An 18,090-nucleotide genomic window follows, 5' to 3' on the forward strand; every position below is an offset into this window, starting at 1 on the left:
CGATGGAGGAGATCTAGGGACACAACCGAAGGAGATTCCAGCTGATCGCTACTCAGGCGAAGAATAGAAGACAAATTGATTTCAAAGAATGGATGTGACACCGTCCAGGGTGTAGTCTAGCAATAGATGGTAAGAAAGGAAAGTGGGCAGAATCGATCTGCGATGATGAATTGAAGAATGAGAGAATGTAAAGGCCAGAGATGGGCCAGCTTAAAAGAAGAAAATAACAAAAAGGAAATGTTTCAAGATGAAGAAAAGATCAAGTATGTGAGACCATGGCAACAAAGGCAAACGGGAGATGCCAATAATATAGCAACGACGGCAGGAATGCTCGACCCATTTAGCCGCTCCTGGTCTGTGCTTGCCATTGCCTGCAAACAATAATGCCAATATTATTATTGTCACCATGGTCAATGAGCTGGCGCCCCATTATTGCCGTGGTCTCTCCCAAGGCGCCATCGACATGTCAATGCAGGCTTGGGATTGGAGGTCCCTCTGCTAGTTTGTTGTCGAGAACAGACCCAGAAGGCCGAGACGAGCCGTCATGAAATCACCCGCTTGGGGAGATGGGCATAAGGTGCGTCGTAAAGAGTGACGAATGCTGGCTGCTCAGTATGGCACATTCGTCGAGACTCGAGGTCTTTCATTTTTCCCGTTTCTAGAGTATGCAGAAGTGGGCAGCGCTAAGCCACGGCATTGGTGTGGTGGATATGTGGTCAGCAAATCTGAAACAGGTGCAGGCTTGCAGCCTCCAATAAGCATGGAGAAGTAGGTAGTTGAAACAGGAGAGAGCTTTTTTTGTCTGCAGAAAAGGACGGCTGTTTCGCAGTGTTGTGGTGAAACAGCGGCTCGCAATTGTCAATCACCATTGTCAAGTGTGCACTGATTGCCATTGTCCATAAGATTGAATGTGCTTCCGACTTTTCCTCGTCCATAGTGGTAACAGACAGAGGCAAAATAACCACAATCCACATTCTGGACATCTCAGCATGACTCGTGGGGCCTTGGAGGATGACATGCTCACTGTCGGACAGACAACTTTGCTGACATTGCCATGAATCAACAATTGATACACCTGGCGAGTGGCAATTGAGAATACTTCTCGTCAGGATGTCAGGAACGGGCATTACAACCAATCAATGGCTTGATCGACACGCTGAGTCTAGACTCTTTAGTGGAGCGACCGACCGGACGCCGTCGGTCTTGGGTGGATATACGCGAAGCCGTCCATCTCACCGGGGAGACGGACGACATGTGAAAGAGGCTGGCAATTGGCATTTTCATTCAATGAGATGGCGGCAGTGAAAGGAAGTCAAATTCCTGTGGATGATCGAAGTACGACTATCCAATGAGGTGTTAGTGATTCGCGCAGCGGGAGGACGGGCGACGATCTCATCAAATTGAGGAATTTGGCGACGAGGATAAACATCACGTGATACCGCTGGACTCGAAGCGTCCATCAGCCACAGGAACTATACAGCCACAAGTGACAACAGGAGACTGGAATGACTATCCAGATAGAAAGTGCTGTCCTGAGAGGGAAACCAGTATCCTGACGTTATACTACATAATTTGAGTATCGCGTTCAATGACTAGGTAGTTTTGAAATAATTTACACCACAGTGGGTCTCTCTAGTCATATGTTGACACCTTCCCAGTCATCTTGAAAATTAATTGGCAAAGCAGCCATGTGGATAACATTAGTCTTAAGTTCGTGGAATCTTTGTAGAATCCAGCTCTCTGTTACGGTAGTAAATCTTGCCACATATTCTGTGACATACCGCAATGGTTTCGGACTTTCGTGGATCCTTATGCCAGATCATGGCAGCCACCCAAATGCTTTTTGCAGCGTCCTGACTAGATGATGGGCTGGATAGGTAGTTCCACATTCCTTATGAACACATAGCTACATGAAGGGCTGCTTCCACATCCTTACGACGGAAACCCGGCGTCCGACCAAGGCAGACACCCGTCTTCAACAGTTCTATCGTTCGTCAGTAGTATGACAACGCCGGAAACAGGAACAGATGCTGACCTTGAATTAAACGTGCCGCGTTCACAACCTTTCGATCATAACTGGAATTGTTTGTATCGCCCACAACAAATGCCACTTCATTTTCCAGGAGAAATCCCTCTAGATCCTGTATATCAAACCACTCACCGTCAAGCTCATGCTGGACCGCCTGCGGTAGCTCTGATGTGGGATCTTGGATGTTCTCCCATCGTGGTAGGGTTTCGGTTGAGCTTCCCTTCGTCTTGCGAGGATAATGGGTACCAGCACCACCGATTTTGAAGTAGGGTATCTCTTTCCACTCATCCAGGCGCTTCCGGCTGGCTTTCGCATGCAAGCAGGCTTCAAAGTAAGAGGTTACGCGTTTCCTATCCATCAAGCGAAGAAGGAATCGAAAAGGTCTCTGCAGATTGTCCATGCTAATAGAGGCATCGCTGAGGGCTGAGTACCCTTCATAGAGACATGCAAAATGAAGTCGTTCGATAAACGCGCTCAGCTCCAGGGAAGGTGCCTCGGGGGAATACTGATCTTCTGACATTCCTTTGAAGCCGGCAGCGTATAGTGTCCCCGAATTTTCGTTTTCAATAGATTCTTTATAAGGAGGCGATGTTGCGAGAGAAGTCTGCCTGCGCTGGGGCTCCTTTTCCTCTGATGAGTGGCTTCCTTCGCTGGGTGATGATAAGTTTGTAGCAATGTTTTGATCGCTTGTCATGTTGGCTGCTCTTGCTAAAGAGAGACAAAGCTGTACTGTGTCCCGTAAACGGCCGGTCAACCGAGGATCAGATGCCAACACCTCGGATTGGATCAGCTCATCGCTAAATGATAAAAAGGCCGCGCTGATCTGCTCCACGGCAGTCTCAAGCTTAAGTACGCGGCTTTGGAGGGAAGAAACGCCGGCTTCCTTGCGGGAACGATATGCCCGCTGTGCTAGTCGAATTTGCATTCGACGTCGCTGCCCAGTCAGCTTGATAAGAAAAATGCTAACTAGCGCCAGCTAAGTTGAGTGTCGACGCACCTCATGAGGATCTTCTCCTTCTCCAGCTGACTTGCGAGGTCGCCCTCTTTTTCTTGAGAGCGAGCAATCCGTGGGATCGATATCTGTTCTGGTTCGTTTCGAGGACTTATGTTTCGACCCTTCGGGCTGCTGATCCCCACCAGGCGGATCTTCCAGATAAAAGCCGCCGTAAAGCTGCGTTCGAGGTTGAGGTGTCGTTGTTTGCGGACTAATAGAGCGTTCTGGGAGTAAGTATGAGGATGCAGACAGAAGCGAAGTGATTTTGTGAGCACCCAGGAGATCCGGTACAGACGGTCGACTGCGGCTGGATAGTACTAGATTCTGATGGACCTCCTCCCATGTCAGTAAGGGAAACTCCTGCTCAGACATCCTAGATCTGTTGGGATCGTCTTCAACATATATCTTTCAGGTTGAGATATGAGCTACGGAACTATGACATGAGCTCAATGAAACTGTGGTAAAAGTCAGTCATGCAACGAAGGTAACTGATGGAAAGTGATCAATATGATTCTTTCTCTGAGTCGCCATGATAAAGTCTGACAGTCTCATCAGCTGGATGATCCCCCCATTAGGAAGTGGCTTGATTGGTTTGTCGTCGTATGGAGCCTCGGCTCGATCACTAATCACAAAAAGACCCTCCACCTTACCAAAGTGCAACAGCAGGCTTTCCCCTTTACGAGTGATGATCTCCTGCAGCCATGCCATTCCTCGACGGGCTTTGATATAAACCCCTTGAATTGACGTCTTTGATTGATGGAAGGGCCAATCACAGCTTTCCACTGTTGTCTTGGATCTCCTCAGATGAATGGTCGAATGCGGCATCGATCTAGATTCATGTGCCGAGACCGAGTCTCATGGAGCTTTTTCTGTCGCCAGGTCGTATGGCAGGAACTCCAGCAAATCCTGCGGTGATATGATTCCTCTCGAAGGTTGTTCACTGAGGTGGTTCAAATATCCAGTCTCTGCGAGAGATGAAGGGCATGAGTAAGGTGGGGGCCTGGGGCACCACAACGCTAAGACAAGCAAAGCAATCATCATCGCAAGTGCGTAGATGTCTATCGACACTTCGCATCTCAAGGCTAAACACGATCTACTCTGGTTGCTATCAACATGGTCATTGTAGCTGTCGCCGGTGGAACCGGGGGAGTTGGTAAAACAATTGTTGAAAGCTTGGCGGGGCATTCCCAGCACCAAGTCATAGTGTTGACTCGCAGCGTAAGTGCCGCGGCAGCTTATCTTGGATGGGTTGATCCAGTCTCATCGTTTGATCCAGGAACCCAGGTCAGATCATGTTTTGGATAGGACTCGACAAGTGCAGGTGGACTACGATGATATTCCCTCTCTTGTCCAGGTCCTGGAGCAGCATGCTATCCATACCATCATATCCGCAATTGGGATCTTCGATGCCACGACCAGTCAATCTCAGTTAAACCTCATCCAGGCTGCGGAGAAATCCAGCGTCACAAAAAGATTTGTTCCTAGCGAGTATTCTTTTATTCAAACCAAGGAGTATTTTCCCTCTTGTTGATGGATTGTTGCTGTTATCATTCTAATTCGACGTCACCAGTCTCCTCCCCATTGACCCCAGCATTCAACATTGGCTCGATGCCGCTGAGCTTCTCCAGAAAAGCCACCTTCAGTACACGCGGGTCATACCTGGCTTCTTCATGGACTACTGGGGCATGCCTGTGGTGCACACGAATCTCACGCCCTGCACGTTTGGCATCAACATCCAGCACTGTCAGGCTGCCATCCCAGGCGACGGAAATGACGTAATCTGCATGACCTACACATATGATATGGCAGCGTTTCTGGTCAGATTACTGGATGTTGAGATTACTGGATGTTGAGGACTGGCCTGAATTCAGCATTGTTGTTGGCGACGAGGTCACGTACAATCAGCTTCTGGAGATGGCCGAGGAGATTCGAGGTCAGTGATTCCGTTCCTTATTTCGCGTTTCTTAACTAAACCAATGCAGGTCAGAAGTTCCAGGTCACTTACGACAGTAAAGAAAGTATCAAGGACGGTCGGGTTACCATTCCTCCAATGCCCGAAGGAAATCCCTACTCCCCAGAGGATCTACAAGAGATGACCGCCTTGGTGAGCCGACTGACGATAGCCGGTGTTTTCAACCTACCAGATCAAAATCGTGTGAACGGCAGATTCCCTGACATACAACCAGTAAAGATGAGGCAATTCCTACAAGATGCGTGGAGCAACTACAAAGGGACCAAATAGAATTCGCAAAAACATTTGAATTAATATACAAGTGTCATCGGTTGCATACATCGCATCAATTCGTGACAGCGCTCAACTCTGGCACGGCCGCACAGCATTAAGACACGCGCTTTGTACCGGAGACACCAGAGTCTCCATATCTCACAGCATCAGGTAGATCGTCTTCGCCGGGGCCCTCATTGTACTTGTTCGCAGTCTGGGGCTTTGCATGACGCAGCCGATCACCGCGCAAAATGTTGCTCTTATCAATGGCCTCTCTCTCGTCGTCGGCTGGCGGGGCACACTTGGTCAGTCGCTCAGAACCAACATGGTTCCTGAAGTAGAGTACGTACCAAGCTGCTGGTCCGTGTTCGAGTAGGGAGGCTGCATGGGATCCTCGTAGTCGGCCTGATCGGGCTGAACGGGGACCTGGTTGCGGAGCTCAGGACGTGTCTCGCCGACGTAGGAGTTGTCGACAACGTCGGCTGAGACGGGCGAGGTGTCATTCTCGGCCTCGTAGTTGTCCTCGGCTTCTCTTTCAGCACGGTTGGACATCTTGCCTATAGTTTATCGTAGAATGCTGGTGGTAGAGACGTTGCAGTAGAACAAATTTGCAGGCGTGGTGGCAGAGTGGATGGGTTGCTAGTGATGCACCGATGACAATGCTCGGGATACCGTGGGTATATATGTGTTTCCAGAGTTCCGCGAGTCCCAGCATCGCCATCCTGACATCAAGCTGTTGTCAAGGTGTTGTAATGCTGGACGTTGAGTTTCCGATTGAGTTCTGAGGCATCCGTTGGCACGTCCACCGAGGCCTACGGCTAACCACCTCAAGCTTTCATATTCAAGGTTCCATCTAGTGGGGGATCTACAGACAAACTGCGGGTACATCGATCACCTAGACCAGTTGCCAATAAGATCGGTTCAATATCAACACCTGGTTTCCGACATTGATCGTAGCTGGATACAGAATCGAGCAACAGCAATGCGATACCATATCATACGATGCGTATCGTCTGAGCTCATCATCAATCTGATCGATCAATCCTAATTCCCATACCCAGCTTATAACGGACACAACCAGACAAGCAACACCCATCTCCAGTTGAAGGTGGCGATATGACGCATCTCTACCATCAACCCGGACTCACTCCCCGGCCAGACCTAACCAACACATAATAATCTCCAATAACCACTTCTCCGGGAGGAAAGGTATCCACACCAGAAACCTGTTTAGTGCCTAAACCTGCCAGGGTGTAAGATAGTGTTTCGATGCCGCAGTTGACATATCAATATCAAACTCGTCGGATCATCATCTCCATCTCCACCAAACCAACCAACCAATCAGAGACAACATCAACAATGTCATATTCAAGGGAAAACAACGAAGTCTCCGCTTCTGGCGAGGACAGGGTGAATGCTATGCGCGGCTACAAGGCGTGAGTTCGAGTCCTGTCCGCAGTCACCCCATGGATCCGGATAATCTGATGCTGGTGAAGTACGCTCAAGAATCCCCGCACCTCGGACGAAGCAAAGCAGCACGCCAAGGATGTGCTAGATAATGAGCTCCATGGGGACCAGCCGCGGCATGATCTGTATGCTATCCGGCAGCAGAATAAAGAGCCGAATCGAGTGGCGGGTGGGCTGAAGGCGTGAGTATACATGACTTGAGAAGAAATGGAGACGTTGGCTGATGTGGGGTTTAGTGCGCAGAGGAATCCGCGGGTGAAGCCGAGAGGAAAAGAGAGCGCTGGGGAGAAATTGGATGCGTTGGGACGGGCGAGGGATGAGCAGGCGCAGCAGGACCAGGAGCAGGCGCAGCCGGAGGAGTAGATGTTGTATTTTAGTTCTAGATTGAGATGTATAGACTTTCATAGAGTTGCGTTGTTACTACTCTTAATCTTGCACAGTCTGGAAAGGCTCCATAACAGCGATTCTATTCTAGTCTTTCTTTCTATCTATTCAGATGATGGATTGGGATTGATCACATCATCAGGCCATTTGCGGAACATATCCGCTAGATGGTCAATTGGTGCAGCCAGTAGCCCTACCACCGTCTCGAAAGGAGGTTTGTTCGGGGTGTTGGGATGCGACCGGGTGGGAACGAACATCTTGGTTCGACCGAACGACTTGGACAGGCTCTCACTCTCTTTAGGGGTGATTGCGCTCTCCAGCTTGACAAAGTGAATGGTTTCCTCTTCTTCGATGTGCTTGGCCAGGTCCGTCATCATCGACTTGAGCGTCGGCATGAAGGCTGGATCGGAGGGGTGCATGTCCTGGAACTTTTGAAGCTTTTCTTTGATCTGTACAGCAATCAGTGTCATGGCAGAAGATAGACTAGCAGATTGTGCTAGTACCGTCTGATGCTCATCACGGTCCTTATCGGCCGTCTCAGTGCCATCTCGGAGATGTTTCTCCAGGGCAGGATACACGACCAGCTCTTCACCTATCGCATGGCGGGCGAGTTCCCAGGTGAACTTGTTCTGGAAGCGGATTTGCTCATCGGTATCTCCGGAGCTCACGATGATGTTGTAGTATTCTTCAAGCTCTCGGTGGTCCTTTTTGATCGCATCCATAAGGGGGGCCATGTTGACTGTTTAGAATTAACGATTGCTCAGGTACGGTGGCATGCATATTGACATTTCGTATTCAGGAATAGAACTGTATTAAAAGACCCTCGATGAAAATGCCCTATGTCGCGACCATGGGATTCTGGCACAATGTAAACATCACGACACCAACAACTGAGCATTAGGAAATCCGTTGCCTGGTAGTCATAAAGTTGTTGATAGTATCCTCTTGGTCCCGGTTCCCATCGCAGACAGTCTTTGCTTGGCCCCTGGTCCAAATCACGATCATGGAATGCTGGTCATTGGGCAGTAAGCTGTGACTGATACTAAGGTACCTTACCTATGACAGCGAGTCAGGGCTTCGCCTGCGATTGGAGGCATTGAAGCAAGGGAAATGCTCGGATCGACGGAGGAGTGGCGCTTTTGGGCGCTTGTCATGGTTACACGGACAGGCAAAATCCAGCGAATTGGGCCCTGAGGCTGGATACTTGGTCGTAATCCCAGAACGACCACAAAGTGTTACGATCCTCAGACTGCCAGAGTCATGAAGAGCTTTGGTGTGCACATTGGATCTCAGCGGAAGGGTTGACAGCCTGGGCAGTGGGCACAGCCGCACAGGTACACGGAAACCCCACCATCCCATGATTCCCATCCATGGAAGGATTGGCGACTTGGGAACAATCCTGGCCAACCGGGGCTTTACCCCGAGAGTCTAGAATGGATCGATGACTGATTGACGGGGGCTGTTTGTTCTCCGCTCATTCCTTTCAGTCTAGACTACATGACGCTAATCATAATCTCTCAAAGAGTCAGCCTGTCAGCCAAAGCTACATCCTTGGTCTTTGTTGCTTCCTTGGAACGGATGCAGAACGATGCCTCTGACGTAATTCGGATGTATGACCCGCCTGTCATTCGACGTTCCTTGAGTGCGATGTGTTGGCGGCAAGAACCGGTGCCTGACAGAACACACACTCAATCTGGCTATGGCTGTGGGTAGTAATGCATGCGATATTCGTGTTGCTTTCCTATTGTTTGTGCGTTGGCATTCCGGACGCGGTGGGGTCCAAATTGTCCCGTTCAGCGTTATTGGTATGACTACGGACGCCTTGGTAGACACCTACTATATTTGGCACTATTTCCCCCGCGCCCTCTGGGGCTGGAAATTATATCCAGATGATACTTCCTGTTCTTGATAAGAGGTGTTTTGATCTCAGCCGAGTTTCAAAGTCGTCCAAGTTTGGTCTTGTGCCTTGAGTTGAGCCATCGCGTGACGGATCACATTCTCTCATTTGTCACATTTGGCGCATATGCAGCTGCTGCCTGTTCGATCGATTTAGAAAAAGAGCCGATCTAAATATCTGAGCGCCGCTGATCATTCGACATGGCGACTACATATGCATATGAAAGGTGAGTCGCGAATCCTCAAACCCCGTCCTCCTATTCCCCAGGATCTCAACTAAATGTTATATTCTGTCTCCCAGATTCCCTTTTCACGAACCCGGATCAGGACCAGACTCCCATCTGACAACAACAACAACAATACCTGAGAGCTTAGTGGTCGGAAACTCTACAGCATACGAACCACACCACCATAACGGTCTACGAAGGTCCAGCATGGGGAAATGCCTCTTACAATGGTTCTGGTCAACACTGATGATCGACGGCTCAAGCACACAGGATAGCCAGGCTAAGCCCTCGAATCCTCGACATGGCGAGCATCATACCCAGACTCGAAAGGCTAGCACATTCACTACACCAGAAACCTCTACGGCTGATGGGAGGGGACTGCAGGAGCAGTGTCATGATAATACGGACGAGGAGAATCCCGCATGTAAAGCCTGTCGAACATGGGGGGTAGCTTGTGACAGGCAGCAACCGCGATGCTCGCACTGCCTTGATCAACAGATTTTATGCTTCTATGTGGCACCGTTACGAAAGACGATGAAGAAATCGAGCCGGTCTCGAGCATCGCAACAAGGAACAGGAACAGGAACGCCAATGCAGTTGCAGCAGCAAAGTTGCTGCTGAATGGATGATACAGCCAATTCAATAAGTGAATTGACAATTTAAATAGAGAATTACTCTCTTTTTGTCACTGGCGATGCGTACGTAGCGTGCCACGGCGATCATTTTGAAGTCCCCAGTTTAGATAAAGTTATCGCAGGGGAGCATCTCCTCCGCACAAAGCGGGGGAATGCACCTGGATCCTGGTACATGCATCGTGATGCATGCAGCGGCAATTGGACTTAACCTCCAGATATTCACGATTCCTTTCAGAAATGGCGCAATCGGTGTTCCTGAGCACAGTGATGATCGGCAAGATGACAGTTTTTCGTTTATATGTGAGCCCGTTCTCATCTCCACTTCCACGGAGCAGCATGCCCCGAGATGATTTGCCACGAGCCCACGACACCCCTCAGACCATAAAGTACATGAAGTTCTTTTGTCGCAGCCCGCCTCGCATCTTTTGCATCAACTCGGATTACTACCGAGAGGGAAAGGTCACTACATGTTGCTGTCGGAGCACTGTGAGCCGTCTCCGCTCTACAGGCTCGGGCGCGGGGTGTTGAAATATGTACCTACATTGGAAATGAGACGAAATTCACTCTCAGAATCTACAAGTGATTTCTGTAGCATGCTGTGATTTTATTCTGCGGATGCCTGCCTCATACACACCAGCGTTGCTCCGGGATCCTACCGCAAATACAAGGTTAGCCCTGCCATTTGCTCTGCCGCTTGCAGAAACTAACCTGGCTTAGATGGAAGCCGAATACACTCGCCTTGCAGAGACAATCCACCAGAAGGCCAAAGCCCATAGCAAGAAGCACTTCCTAGTTGCCATCGCCGGCATTCCGGGATCCGGCAAAACAACCACTGCAGCCGCCGTCGCCAGGCTTCTAAACGCACAACCGACACCAAAACACACTACTCTGCTCTCCATGGACGGGTTCCATCTGTCGCGGGCGACGCTGGACCTCTTACCCAATCGAGAAGAAGCGTATATCCGCCGCGGGGCACCCTGGACCTTTGACGCGGCCCGCTTCGTCCAGTTCATCCGTCGGCTACGGAATTGGGCTGATTCGACGCCCTGCACCTCTGCAGCAGAGACGATCTACGCACCTTCGTTCGACCACGAGGCTAAAGACCCGGTCGAAAATGGCATTGCTATCACCGATGACGCGGAGATCGTGATCATCGAGGGTAATTACTTACTGCTCGACGAGCCTGAATGGCGGGAGGTGGCTGCGCTAGTCGACTACCGCGTGTTTGTCGAGAGTGACCTGCAGGAGGCGCGAGAACGGGTCGCGCGACGGCATGTCCTGGCGGGGATTGAGAAGACGTTGGAGGATGGGTTTCGGAGAGTGGACAGCAACGATTATTTGAATGCGGTTACCATTCGGGAGAAGCTGATCGCTCCTGATATGGTTGTTCACAGTGTGACGGAGCCATCTTGTTGATACTCATACAACGCAGATTTGGATATAATACATCTGAAACCTTATTCTCTTATAGATCCGGTCTACTCCTTGATCTTCTGCTTATGAAACACATCTATAGCCATCAGCTATTGTCCATATCTCCGCAAAGAGCAGGACGACTTACTCGGAATCTCAGGCATCCAGCTCGCCCTCGAACTACAGAAAAATTCCCCCTTGGGCGGCAACGCCTCCGGATCATCTAGAGTCCCAACGCAGATATACCGGGCCTGGTCCTTGACCGCATCCTGTTCTTCTTAGCTTCTATCCACAGGCGTAAATGCTGTCAACTCACCCCATATTCAAGAATGAAACTTCCACAATTATCGCAGAACTCCCGGTGCAGTAACGACCCTGACCCGTTATCGCCGACATGCTCCTTGGGTTTCCCAGCGGTCAGTTTGAATGCATCCTTGGGGATCTTGGCGGTTAGGCCGTAGTTTGTTCCGAATGCTTTCTGGGGAATTCATTAGCTGTGCGCATCATACCAGTAAAGGTGAAACTGAACTGACTTTACAGTTCGAACAATGGCAGAGGGAGGTTCGTGCATCGTCTGGGGAGTCAAGCGATATTTCATATTTGATGTTGCGGCAGTAGCAGGATCCGGTGTACTGGGGCATGGTTCGTGCTGTTGTAGTTGAGATGGCTTTCTGGGCTGTGCGAGGAGTGTATTTAAATTTGGGAATCTGGGATGAGAGATGGCGAGTTACAAGGGAGAGGCGGTTCATATGGTTGGGTTACTTTGTCTGAGTCAATTGCTGGTATTCGAAGATGATGCTATACAAGTGCCTTTGGGAGCTTAATATACTGGGATGTGCTGACGTCACTGCAGTTGCGCGGACTCGAGTATTGAAAATACTATAGACAGTTCCACTCTGAACGACTAGCGACAGACTTGATATATGTAAATAAAGCTAGTATTCATCAAACATCTTTCTTCTTTGCTGGCCACTGGCTAATTGGCCCTGCGTGGACAGTGATGTGATCATGACAAAACGGGCTGCACCCCAATGGCTGCCAACTTCGACTCCACCCCCAGGCTCCTCTTTTGACATCAGCGTGTGACATTCTACATGGTGCTTCAAGAAAAGTACTGGCACTCTTCCAAGCTTTCTACACTTATCCCAGAGAGTAGACAAATCTACCCGTCGAGATCCCCCAGGAGATTTGCGGGGTTGATCTCGACGACCCCGCAGGCTATCAAAATGACAGACCAAAAGCAGAAAAGAGCTGTCGTCTCGTCGCTCATCTTCTCTTTTCCAGACGGCGAGTCCTCCAAGCCCAAGGTAGCTCTGTTTCGCCGCAGCGACAAAGTAAGGACGTACCCGTAAGCCCACCCTCCCCTTAGATGAACATAAAATTCACTGACCCAAACAGGCATCACCTCGCCCCCATCTCCGGTAACATCGATCCAACCGACAAAGACCCCCTCACAGCCGCATGGCGCGAGCTCCACGAAGAGACGACCCTCACACCCGCAAACCTAACCCTCTGGCGCGTCGGGAAACCATTCACCTTCAGCGACTCCACCGTCAACCGCGAATGGACCGTCCACCCCTTCGCCTTCAAACTCAAACCCGCAAGCCAGGGCGGCCAAGGCGAGGCAGCGATCCACACCGACTGGGAGCACGAAAGCTGGGAATGGCACGATCCGGCCTCCGTCGTCGACGACGAGGCCTTCGGCAGCGTCCCCCGCCTCCACGAAACCCTGCGCCGAGTCTACCCTGAGTGCGAGATGGATGAGCGCGCGGCGGAAGCCCTAGCCTCGGGATTGAAGACGCTGCGCGAGGACCATAAGAGCGGGGCGCACGAGCTTACGAGTATCGCGTTGACGGCGTTCCGGGAGGTCATATCGCAGACGCATGAGATAGACGAGAGGTGGTGGACGACGGTGCGCATGGCTGCATGGCATCTGATCAAGAACGGCCGGGAGAGCATGGGCGCCGCGACGCTCAACGCACTCCTCTCGGTGCTAGCAGCCGTGGACGAGATCCTGAACGACACAACGACGGGCCCCGAGCAGAATCAGAAGCGGGACCGGATATTGTCGACCATCGACTCGCACATCGCAAATCGGAAAGCCAGCACCGCGCGCCTCAAAGACGCATTCACCTTCTACATCCAATCTGCCTTTTTGACAACAGAGCCAAAGCGAGACAGAATTACCATGCTCACACTATCCGCCAGCTCCACCACAAGAGACAGCCTTCTCGACGCCTTCGCCTCGCTAGACATCCACACGCTCGAACTGCGGATCCTCGAATCTAGACCACTCTTCGAAGGCGCTGCCCTCGCCTCCTCCATCTACTCCCGCTTCCAGTCTGAGTTCCTCTCGACCCCGGACAAGAAACTCGATATCAAAATCTACACGGATGCAGCGGCTGCGTTGGCGGCACAGGACATCGACATCGTCCTCCTCGGTGCTGACCGCATCTGTTCGTCCAAGGGCGTGAGCAACAAAACAGGGTCATTGCCCGTCGTGCTCAGTGCGAAGCATGTCACGCCAAGCGCGAAGATCCTTGTTCTCAGTGAGCTGGAAAAGGTTGTCGGGGACGACGGGATACTGGAAGATAAGGTTGAGGATAACGACCCCGAAGAGGTATTTAGTGCGTGGCGCAATGAGAGGGTCGAAGGCATACAGATGCTTGAAGATAGCTCGACTAGTTCCAAGACAGACAGGGGCAATTCGGCAACTGTCCAAGTCAAGAATATCTATTTCGAATGGGTTCCGTTGACGTTGGTGGACACCTTTGTGAGTGACGAAGGGGTCCTCGATGAGACAACCATCGGAAACAAGTCACAGCAGCTAGGAAAGCTGGCAAGTAAATACTTTGATGACTTATGATTTGACCATATCTACCAAATCGAGTCGCCTATTGTMCATCAATCCAATAGATTCTTCACTATGTACATCAAATTCAGCACCAAAGCCACAAAGGAAAGCGTCACAGAATGGTAATATCTTCAAACAGCTCATGGCAAAGCAACTCCAAACACCGGCGGATCAAAGGCCTGCCTGGATCATAAAGGCTGCCGGGACGTAAAGCAAAATCAGAAAAGGTATCATTAAACATCACGAACGCGAGTCTGTCGCTTTGCCGTGCCAATATGTGTGTTGTGCACCTTCGTAGCGAATTTGAGACTAGTCAATGTCTCTGCAAGGTGAGCCTGCAATGGGCTGCACATCACAAACATGAGAGTCTTGGAATTTCCACCCAGTGAAAATTGAAGCAAGTAAGTGAGCTATCAAACAGAGTCAGTAAGCTTGAACGTTGACGATAAAGAGGAGAAAAACACACCTTGCTGTTCCGGTAGGGAATGTGTCCACCGTCCCTTCCTTGTCCTAGAGCTGCAATGACATCTCCGAGGCAGCTCAGGCTGCGATTGATGTTCTGTGTCTCCTTCAGTCTCTCCCCGGTTGCCTGGCTGTGACTGAGTCGTTCGCTGCCGGCCAAATCCACTAGGTTCAGGGTTCCCTCGCTGCGTTCGCCGGTAATGCGGTTTTCACCAAGAAGCTTGAGAATGAAGACCGAGTGTGACCGAGAAGATCTTTCGTTGGCCTTGGTGGCCGCCACGGACCGATTGGCCGCAGCTCGCTTCAGAATAGATTCTACCATCTCCGGCGACTCAAGCCGAACAGTGGTGATGTCGGTGATCATCGTCTTACATCTCTGCATATCGTGGCGGATCTCGTGTTTCTTCTTGTCTAGCTCTTCCGCCTTGCCCAGAAGGTCGTTCAAGTTTTCGTTGTACACTTCCACGAAGTTGCCTTCCATGGTGTACCTCCAGCCCTTTTCTTCCAGGCTTTGAGCGGTCTGGTAGATCTGATGCACTGCCCTGGGGATCATGCCATCGAGGGAAGACATGGTATATGTCTTGCCACTGCCTGTCTGGCCATAGCAGAAGATGCAGACATTGTACCCATCGAGAGCACTCTGTACGAGTTGGCTGATTTCCTCGAACACTTCAGCATTCTGAGTCGAGGGTCCGAAGACGCGATCAAAGGAGAAATTGTTGTTCTTTCGAGTAACGGTGCCGAGAGCGCTTCTTTCTTCTGGACCCAGAAGACAGATTTCTTTGCACTCTTCCGACTGGTCTGGGTACTCAATTTGAGCGGCTTCCGCGACTTCGGATTCTAGAGATGGGCGCACTCGACAAAACACCCGAATGTTGCCTTTGAGCTCCTGCACCTGATTGTGCAGCTTTCTTCTCAGAGTTTCCTCCTTCCTCAGCTTCTCCTTGGTCGCTTCAGTTTCGGCCAGAGCATCCATCATCTGCTGGTTGAGACGCTCGAAGGCCTGAGACTGCTCTTCCCGTCCAGATTCCAGGAATTCTATTCTTGCCTTCAATGCGCGAACCGAGGACTCGAGTGTAACACTGTTGCCACTTGCCGTGTCCAAGTTCTGCCGCAAATCGCGAATTGTTTTTCGCTCACGGTCCAGGTCTTCTCGAACAGCCTGTAAATCTTGCTGGAGCGTGGCAATTTCCCTATCCTTTCGCTCTAGCTCAAGAAGAGAACGTTGCGTGTCGAGCGTAGTCTGCGAGGTGATCTGGTTGATCTCCTGAAGCCGAACAGCTTTTTCGTCGTTTATTTGCTGCTCGAATTGGCGCCTCAGCTCGCGGACTTCGTCTTGGTGCTGGTTGTCTAGTGCCTGCAGCTGCTTCCTGCTCTCTTGTCGGACTGTTTCGATTTCGGCGCGTTGCTGGCGTTCTGCATCGTCCATGGCAATCTCATGGTCCCTTCTAGCGTCCTTCAGGGCTCCCTCGGCGGCATCTAGCCGGCCCTTTGTGGTCTCGAGTTCCACCCGTAATGAGAGGTTTGTGTCGGTCAGTTCCTTTCGTGTTGCCTCCAACTCGCTCACTGTAACAACTGTGAGCACATTCGCAGCTCGAGTGGGTATCCGCACTCACCTCTGCTTTTGTACAATTCAACGGTCTCTTTCAGACCGAAGCTCTCTTGTCCGGCCTGGCTGACTCGTGAGACAAAGGCATTGAAAAACTCCTCCATTGTCTTTTCACGCGTTGCCTGATCCCACTCGGCGCCTGTAGAATAGTTAAACGTCTTGATCGAAGAATCTTTGTGCAGAAATGGTATGATAGGTGGCTTCTTTTTCCTAGGGGGATATTTGGAGGGAGATGCAGGCTTCTCTAACGGCTGTCTCACGGGGGAAGATACGGGGATCTTTGAGGTAGGGGGTTTAATGGGTCCATCCTGCGCGGGATGCAGAGATTTTGGGTCCAGTATGTCATGGGAGACGGGGTCCTTTTCCGACTGATCCAAAGCAGGACATGGAGATGCCTCGAGTTGGTCAATTCGCAAAGGGGCCTCTTGAATACCAAGAAGCTTCCGCTGCGAGCCAGACCAATCGCACGACATCTTCCTGTCTTTACTATGCGGCGTAATAGATGCAGGGTGGGAACAAATATCAAATAGGGAAAATAGGGACTGCCGCCTACCCTTTCTCTTTCCCAAAATGCTTGCAGCAAAATCCTCTTCTTCATGGGTATCCAATGACGTTGCGGGCCGAGTGATGGAGTGACCGTTCGGTTTTCGGGGACCAGCAAGCGAGGTGTGCGGTCGTGGCGCATAGGAAGGAGGTCGTGATCCGGGTCCAACAGTGGAGGAGAAATTGGTTCTGGTAGTCCGTGAAGCAGTCGAGGCCGATCGGGTCAGAGTTGATGATGCATAGGAATTAGTTCTAGTATGAACTCGTCCCATACTCGTGCCTGGACGCGACGGAGGAAGGCTTCCTGTTCCAGATCTGCTGGGCTCGGGTGCCTGTGTAGCGCTTCTAGCGCGGGTGGAGTCTGTTACCGTAAGAATGTGAAGTCGCTCTGTCAGATTGCTATTGTGGTTCACATACGCGATAGACTCGACGCTTTGCTCGCAATTGTGCCTGGCTGGGGCAAACCAGAGCGAGAATTGGTCATCCCCGATGTCATGCCGGCCATGGGGATGCGCGATTTAGTGGTCGGCTTTGGTTGCGCCTGCTCGTCAAAAGAGGTAAGCCTTTTGGATACACATCAACTGGGATGGTCGAATTTACCATATGCTCGTTCTCCATGATGGTCAATTGCGTATGGAATTTTCACCGTAGACTGTTGGAAAGGCCGGTCTATGACATCCGGATAGAAAGAGTGTGCACAAAAAATGAGTGTGTCTCAGAGCTGCAGAGAAGACAAAAAGTCAACAGTGTATCAACTGGCTCTGCGACATGTCAGGAGGTGGAGCTGCGAAGGGAGGAAGATAAATGGACTGCGAGTCGGGACTAACATAGGTAGTCTTCTGTTTAGGTGAGCTGAACGGTTTGCGATGATCGAATGTGTTTTGGTTTCTGGAGTGACGGAAAGCGGTAAACAAACTCGGCTGACTCAGCTATCTTTCGGCGGGGGATGCACTAGTCCTCTTTGGGACAAGACGTATCAGGCCCTCTTGTTCTTTCATTCGGCATGCCTCCTTCACGATAATAATGGAAAGGCAAAACGTTGTAAATGAACCCTTGACTTGTCCATTTTACTTCGTGGTTTGATCTCTGTCGTCTTCGCAATAGTCTCTACGAGTACGAGTCCTTTTACGAGTTTACGGCAATACTTCGTTGGTGCTCCTTTTCTTTACCACTTGCCTACTGCGTAGTGGGCACCCACTTCTCTCCCTTGTCTGGACTAACTAACGGCGGCTGGACTTGTGTGCGCAGGCCGACAGCTTTCCCCATCCCTCCCCCGTGATACAGTTACATACTTGGTCTCCCTTTTTTTTTTCAACTGCATCTCGTGCTTTTGATTGCATTATATCTACTTTT

General features: G+C 50.7%; 9 protein-coding genes across 9 annotated transcripts; 4 read left to right on the forward strand and 5 right to left on the reverse strand.

The window, feature by feature from the left end:
- Positions 1 to 1,892: 1,892 nt before the first annotated feature.
- On the reverse strand, positions 1,893 to 3,395 carry Aspvir_000408 (bZIP transcription factor; the record flags this gene model as incomplete). Its single annotated transcript, XM_043265544.1, has 3 exons — positions 1,893 to 1,984; positions 2,036 to 2,963; positions 3,027 to 3,395. The coding sequence occupies 3 exons, from the start codon at positions 3,393 to 3,395 to the stop codon at positions 1,893 to 1,895; spliced, it is 1,389 nt and encodes a 462-aa protein (XP_043121479.1).
- Positions 3,396 to 4,136: 741 nt separating this feature from the next.
- Positions 4,137 to 5,265, forward strand: Aspvir_000409 (uncharacterized protein; the record flags this gene model as incomplete). Its single annotated transcript, XM_043265545.1, has 5 exons — positions 4,137 to 4,241; positions 4,345 to 4,535; positions 4,594 to 4,798; positions 4,833 to 4,956; positions 5,006 to 5,265. The coding sequence occupies 5 exons, from the start codon at positions 4,137 to 4,139 to the stop codon at positions 5,263 to 5,265; spliced, it is 885 nt and encodes a 294-aa protein (XP_043121480.1).
- A 97-nt stretch (positions 5,266 to 5,362) lies between these two features.
- On the reverse strand, positions 5,363 to 5,799 carry Aspvir_000410 (uncharacterized protein; the record flags this gene model as incomplete). The annotated part of the gene is made up of 2 exons (XM_043265546.1): positions 5,363 to 5,535; positions 5,598 to 5,799. The coding sequence occupies 2 exons, from the start codon at positions 5,797 to 5,799 to the stop codon at positions 5,363 to 5,365; spliced, it is 375 nt and encodes a 124-aa protein (XP_043121481.1).
- An 807-nt stretch (positions 5,800 to 6,606) lies between these two features.
- On the forward strand, positions 6,607 to 7,077 carry Aspvir_000411 (Con-6 family protein; the record flags this gene model as incomplete). The annotated part of the gene is made up of 3 exons (XM_043265547.1): positions 6,607 to 6,683; positions 6,744 to 6,896; positions 6,951 to 7,077. 3 exons carry the CDS (start codon positions 6,607 to 6,609, stop codon positions 7,075 to 7,077), a joined length of 357 nt encoding a protein of 118 aa, XP_043121482.1.
- Positions 7,078 to 7,202: 125 nt separating this feature from the next.
- Positions 7,203 to 7,832, reverse strand: Aspvir_000412 (HHE domain protein; the record flags this gene model as incomplete). The annotated part of the gene is made up of 2 exons (XM_043265548.1): positions 7,203 to 7,547; positions 7,602 to 7,832. The coding sequence occupies 2 exons, from the start codon at positions 7,830 to 7,832 to the stop codon at positions 7,203 to 7,205; spliced, it is 576 nt and encodes a 191-aa protein (XP_043121483.1).
- Positions 7,833 to 10,573: 2,741 nt separating this feature from the next.
- Aspvir_000413 (phosphoribulokinase/uridine kinase family protein) lies at positions 10,574 to 11,272 on the forward strand (the record flags this gene model as incomplete). Its single annotated transcript, XM_043265549.1, has 1 exon — positions 10,574 to 11,272. One exon carries the CDS (start codon positions 10,574 to 10,576, stop codon positions 11,270 to 11,272), a length of 699 nt encoding a protein of 232 aa, XP_043121484.1.
- A 62-nt stretch (positions 11,273 to 11,334) lies between these two features.
- Positions 11,335 to 12,018, reverse strand: Aspvir_000414 (GFA family protein; the record flags this gene model as incomplete). Its single annotated transcript, XM_043265550.1, has 4 exons — positions 11,335 to 11,366; positions 11,418 to 11,538; positions 11,586 to 11,747; positions 11,803 to 12,018. The coding sequence occupies 4 exons, from the start codon at positions 12,016 to 12,018 to the stop codon at positions 11,335 to 11,337; spliced, it is 531 nt and encodes a 176-aa protein (XP_043121485.1).
- A 477-nt stretch (positions 12,019 to 12,495) lies between these two features.
- On the forward strand, positions 12,496 to 14,135 carry Aspvir_000415 (translation initiation factor eIF-2B subunit family protein; the record flags this gene model as incomplete). Its single annotated transcript, XM_043265551.1, has 2 exons — positions 12,496 to 12,617; positions 12,668 to 14,135. The coding sequence occupies 2 exons, from the start codon at positions 12,496 to 12,498 to the stop codon at positions 14,133 to 14,135; spliced, it is 1,590 nt and encodes a 529-aa protein (XP_043121486.1).
- A 221-nt stretch (positions 14,136 to 14,356) lies between these two features.
- Aspvir_000416 (putative kinesin family protein (KlpA)) lies at positions 14,357 to 17,355 on the reverse strand (the record flags this gene model as incomplete). The annotated part of the gene is made up of 6 exons (XM_043265552.1): positions 14,357 to 14,533; positions 14,590 to 16,151; positions 16,202 to 16,333; positions 16,748 to 17,098; positions 17,155 to 17,278; positions 17,338 to 17,355. 6 exons carry the CDS (start codon positions 17,353 to 17,355, stop codon positions 14,357 to 14,359), a joined length of 2,364 nt encoding a protein of 787 aa, XP_043121487.1.
- Between the last annotated feature and the right edge of the window lie 735 nt (positions 17,356 to 18,090).

The sequence above is a fragment of the Aspergillus viridinutans genome, assembly GCF_018404265.1.
Source record: "Aspergillus viridinutans IFM 47045 DNA, scaffold_1, whole genome shotgun sequence".
Classification (NCBI taxonomy): Eukaryota; Fungi; Ascomycota; class Eurotiomycetes; order Eurotiales; family Aspergillaceae; genus Aspergillus; species Aspergillus viridinutans.